The 5,430-nt window shown below is 39.3% G+C and overlaps 1 protein-coding gene across 1 annotated transcript; it reads right to left on the bottom strand.

Moving 5' to 3' along the window:
* Window positions 1-395: 395 nt before the first annotated feature.
* On the bottom strand, window positions 396-4,053 carry LOC145039822 (uncharacterized). The gene is made up of 6 exons (XM_078987829.1): window positions 1,979-4,053; window positions 1,778-1,889; window positions 1,428-1,720; window positions 1,244-1,343; window positions 534-1,166; window positions 396-413 (listed from the first exon to the last, which is right to left on the bottom strand). The coding sequence occupies exons 1-6, from the start codon at window positions 4,051-4,053 to the stop codon at window positions 396-398; spliced, it is 3,231 nt and encodes a 1,076-aa protein (XP_078843955.1).
* Between the last annotated feature and the right edge of the window lie 1,377 nt (window positions 4,054-5,430).

Raw genomic sequence — 5,430 nt, 5'->3', positions numbered from 1 at the left:
GAACAAAATCCCAAAAAAAGGCTTAAATTGTCAAAATGACCAACACGGTCCAAACACTTTAATTTTGACCTATAATGTGAAAATGTTAATACCTAAACCATAAGCTCTATATTATAAAGCCGAATAAAATGACCAAATTGACCATTTTGGTCTTTTTGACCAACTAGCCAAAAATGGACCTAAATGGTGAAAATGACCAAAAGAATTTAAAAGATAAAATTTTTACTAGTAAAGCTATCTTTTTTAATATCCAAAAAACTGATTTTTTATTGTTTACTAGTTCACCTGACAAAATGACTCAAATAAGTTTTGTTGACCAAAAAATCAATAAATATAATTAAAATTACCTAAATTTAATAGAATGATTATAATTCCCTCTTGAAATAACACCAGGATCAAGGATTCTCATGTGCCTGATACAAACAAACGTAATCATTAGAATCAGTAAAAAGTATATAAACATGTAAACATGGGATGTTCACGGTTGAAATAAAACAAATGATAGAATTAGAATATGTATGAGAAATTTATACCTTATGTATGACTATACCCGGACAGTCAATCCGAAAATAATCATTTCGTGATTCTTTACGCAAGTCAAGTGGATCTACACGTGGCAATATATTGTCATTGTGAGGAAAAACTACAGTACTAAATTCCTCATCGACATCGTCATATGTATCTCTATAATTTTTGGGAGGTGTCATGAAGACAATTGACATTTTTTTATTCAGTTGGTCTGTAACGTAGAATACTTGTCGTGCTTGTGAGGCCAATATGAATGGATCATCTTTGTGGCCTAACCTACCAAGTTCAACCAATGTGTACCCAATCGGATCCTTCTTGACTCCGTTTTTATTGTCAACCCAGTCACACATGAAAAGAGGAATTTTTAAAAAATGATAATCTAGTACCCATATCTCTTTTAAAACCCCATAATAAGAGTTTTGGTCATAGGTTACAACCTCTTTAGAAATATGTGTGTCAGTTGCCACTACACTAACCCTGTTGTTCTGATTAACTTTACCTTCACGACATTTTGTACGAAATGTATATCCATTGATGTTATACGCATCATATTTCAGTACATTGGTGTTTGGTCCATGTGAAATCCACCTAACGGTCTCTGATACACTTTCTTTTGAGATCGGTAACTCTTTTTCAACCTGAATCATATTAGAAGGATAAGCTTCAACTCATATACAACAAAGAAAAAAATAACTTCAATATGAAAATAATATACCTCCTCTCGTAACCATTGACCAAACATTTTACTATGCTCATTCTCTAGCCATGCATTTCGTTTAAAAGGGTTGTTGTTTTTCAGAAATGCCTTGTGTCGACTGTAAATACATTGATTAATATTATAGTAGATACACAATATTATAAAATTTTAAAATAAATACATACATGTAAGCAATACTTACTTAATATATGGTACAACCTCAGTTGTATTTTGCATTACATAGAAATGTGCTTTGATGAAGAGGTCCGGAGAAACTTGAACCGATCGACATGCTGATACTGGAGTGCCATCCCTAAGACAAATACTATAATCATCATTCTGATTTCCAAAATTGTTATGCTTTTCAGGTGGAATACCAACAGTATTCATATTTTTTTGGAATTCGCTTAAAAACTCAATCGTCTCTTCTGCAATATTCCCTTCTGCAATGCAACCTTCTGGTTTATTTTTATTCCGCACGTGCCCCTTAATAACCTTCATACACCATTCAAATGGATACATCCATCGAAAACATTCCCTAATCAGGTGTACAGTTAAATGAACCATAACATCAAAAAATGGAGGAAAGTATTTCTCAAGCAGGCACAATGTGACACATAATTCTTCTTGCAACTTATCAAGTTCCTTAACTCTTATTTCTTTGCTACATATTGATTTAAAAATGAAACAAATTCTAGTAATAGCATCTCTTGTGGATTTCGACATAATAGATCGTATGCAACGGGCAAAAACTGTTGCATGAGCATGTGATAGTCATGTGATTTAAGTCCGATAAGCTTCCTATCCTTTAGACTCACCAAACTAGAAAAATTAGAACAATACCCTTGTGGAACCCTTAAATTGTATAATGTTTTACAAAACATGGTTTTTTCCTCCGTTGTTAATGTGTAACTTGCTGCCGGAAGTGTGGTTTTGTTTCCTTCAATATGAGCTTGTAACTCTGGCTTTAACCTAAAATGTATCAAATCCAATCGAGCCTTCAATCCATCTTTTGTTTTGCCAGGAATGTTGAACATTGTTCCAACTAGACTCTCACCTACATTCTTTTCGACATGCATAAAATCTATACAATGATGGACAAGATTGTGCTGCCAATACCTAAGACGTCGATACCATATATTATATTTCTTCCAATAGGTGTTTTCTTTGTTGCTAACATCTGAATTACACATTTCTTTTGATGTTCTTTTTTTTCTTTTTATCTTCCCACCTTTTCCGGTCGAAGTTTTTTGGATGTCTAATTCCTTATTATTAGCTCCCTTTCCCCATTTATTTATAACATATTTGACATTGTTAAAAATTTCTTCACCACTCAAAGGTTCTGGAGCAGTTGTGAACTCCTGTTCTCCATTGAACGCATTCCTTTGTCTTCTGAAAGGATGCTTATATGGTAGATATCGTCTGTGACCAGCATAACTCTGCTTCTTTGATTTAGGAAGTCTAATACAATGCGTTTGTTCCCTACAAACTACACAACCTTTGTATCCGCTGTAAGGACAACCACATAGTGTACCAAGAGCAGGGTAATCATTTATCGTCCATAACACAACTGCACGTAGAGTAAACATCTCCTTTGAAGACACATCATATGTTTCGACTCCAACATCGAATAAGAGCTGCAAATCATCGATCAAAGGTGCTAAAAAAACATCAATATCGTTTCCTGGTGTTCCTGAGATCAATAATGAGAGCATGATAAACTTTCTTTTCATACACAACCATGGTGGAAGGTTGTAAATGACAGTTAAAATCGGCCATACACTATGATTCCTATTTCCTCTATTCACATCGACCCCGTCAGCCGAAATGCCTAGTCGTAGATTTCTTGGATCATTAGTAAATTCAGGATATCTTTTATCTATGGCAGCCCACGCAGGTGAATCTGCTGGGTGACGTAAAACATCGTCATGTGTTCTATCGTTGGCATGCCATTTTAAATTTTGTGCTATTGTCTTTGATTGAAATAGTCGTTTCATTCTCGGGATAATGGGAAAATACCATAACACTTTTGCTGGGATACTTTCATATATAATTTTTTCTTTCTCATCAACCTTCCATCTTGATTTCCCACAAGTGGGACATACTTTCACGTCTTTGTACTCGTTCCTGTAAAGAATGCAATCATTGATACATGCATGTATCTTCGTATACCCGGAACCCATTGCTTTCATTGCTTTCTTAGCCTCATAGGTACTACTCAACATTTCGTTACCTTCAGGTAACATCTTCTTTATCAAAACTAATGTTTCAGTAAAGCACTTATCTGAAACTCTATACTTACTCTTCAAGTTTAGGAGTTGTACAACTGCAGACAACTTTGTGAAGTTAGGACACCCTTTGTATAGTGGTTTCTCAGCATCTTCAATTAGTTTTTGAAATTTGACATGGTCGCCTATGAAAGTTTCTTCTGTGGCTTCAACCATCTCTACTGTATCTTCGGCATCCGTTGGAATTCCTATTGTGAAGCTCGTGGATTCATCAAAGTATGTTGTGTTCATTGAGTAGTTTTCTTTAAACGAAACATTTCTTGGTTGGTCCTCTTTTTCTCCATGCTTAATCCATTTGGTATAGTTTTGATCGATTCCATATCTAAATAAGTGATGATCTACTTCTGACACATGAAGACTTATGTGGTTTACACAATTAATACATGGACATGGAATTTTTATTTTTATATTGGAATCTAGTGGGTCCATATTCATCGAGATCTTCAAATTGCGGACAGCTACCGCTACCGCCACAACTACCATCGTTACCGCTACTGCCACCACCACAACTACCAACTCCACCACCATCACCACCACCATCGTTACCGCTACCGCCACCACCGCAACTACCAACTCCACCACCATCACCACCACCACCTACCACCGCCACTACTACCGCCACACCCACCACCACTTGTCACCGCTACCACCATCGCCACCACCACCACTATCACCATCGCCACCACCACTGTTACCGCTACTGCCACCACCACAACTACCATCGCCACCACCACCGCTGCCATAACTACCGCCACCACCATCTCCACCATCATCGCCACCACCACCACCTACCGCCATCACCATAACTACCGTCTCCACCACCACCACTGCCATAACTACCGCCACCACCACCTACAACCACCACCACTAACCGTTACCACATACAACCACCACCACTACAACTACCGTCACCACCACTACTACATGGGTATTAACAAACACCATAATCACCTGCCGTCACTGCCACCACCCACCGCCACCACCTGTCACCACTACCACCATCGTCACGACCACTACTACCACCATCGCCACCACCACCACCGCCACCACAACTACAGTCTCCACCACAAACCACCACCACTTACCACATTCACCACCACCTACCACTGTCATCGCAACCACCTACCTCTACCACAAACACCAACCATTACTACCACCAACACCACTTGCAACCACCACCTACCATCACCGCCACCACTGCCACTACCACCCCACCCGTCACCTGCCACCACTAACTATTGGATTGCTAAAGATAATGAAGATATACACCGAAAGCTAATGACCTGTGACTTTAGGGCATATGAGATTATGAAATACAACTTAAGGCTAATGACTTATTATTTATCGGTCATTTGGGATTGTGCCTTTATGCTTATTATACATTTGTTTAAAAGGATTTTATTATTTTTACAAATAGTTTTTGTATTTATGATTATTAACAAACACCACTACATAAGGCCAAAGAGGAGTATAGATATATGGGTATTAACAAACACCACAATCGCCTGCCGTCACTGCCACCACCAACCGCCACCACTTGTCACTGTTACCACCATCGCCACCACCATCATTACCACCATCGCCGCCACCACAACTACAGTCTCCACCACCAACCACTACCACCGCCACCACCACCTACCACCTCCACCACCACCTACTACTACCATCACTACCACCTACCTCCACCACCACTACCACAAACACCAACCATTACTACCACCACCACCACCTGCAACCACCACCTACCATTGCCACCACCACCTACCATCGCCACCACCACCTACCACTGTCATCGCTACCACCTACCTCCACCACCACCACCAAAAACACCATCCATTACTACCACCACCACCACCTGCAACCACTACCTACCATCGCCACCACCACTGCCACTACCACCCCTACCCGTCACCTGCC

This window comes from Lactuca saligna, chromosome 4 (assembly GCF_052625555.1).
Source record: "Lactuca saligna cultivar CGN05327 chromosome 4, ASM5262555v1, whole genome shotgun sequence".
NCBI lineage: Eukaryota > Viridiplantae > Streptophyta > Magnoliopsida > Asterales > Asteraceae > Lactuca > Lactuca saligna.
The sequence above is the reverse complement of the archived record's forward strand: the minus strand, read 5'-3'. Positions and strand labels throughout refer to the sequence as shown.

What these genes read in the sequence shown, in the direction of transcription:
- LOC145039822 (XM_078987829.1), bottom strand. Translation starts at nt 4,053, where the DNA reads ATGGTGGTGGTGATGGTGGTGGAGTTGGTAGTTGTGGTGGTGGCAGTA. An exon ending in TATCACATGCTCATGCAACA is followed by an intron (nt 1,890 to 1,978) that starts GTTTTTGCCCGT and finishes ATCAATATGTAG; the next exon opens with CAAAGAAATAAGAGTTAAGG. An exon ending in GTCAATGGTTACGAGAGGAG is followed by an intron (nt 1,167 to 1,243) that starts GTATATTATTTT and finishes AATATGATTCAG; the next exon opens with GTTGAAAAAGAGTTACCGAT.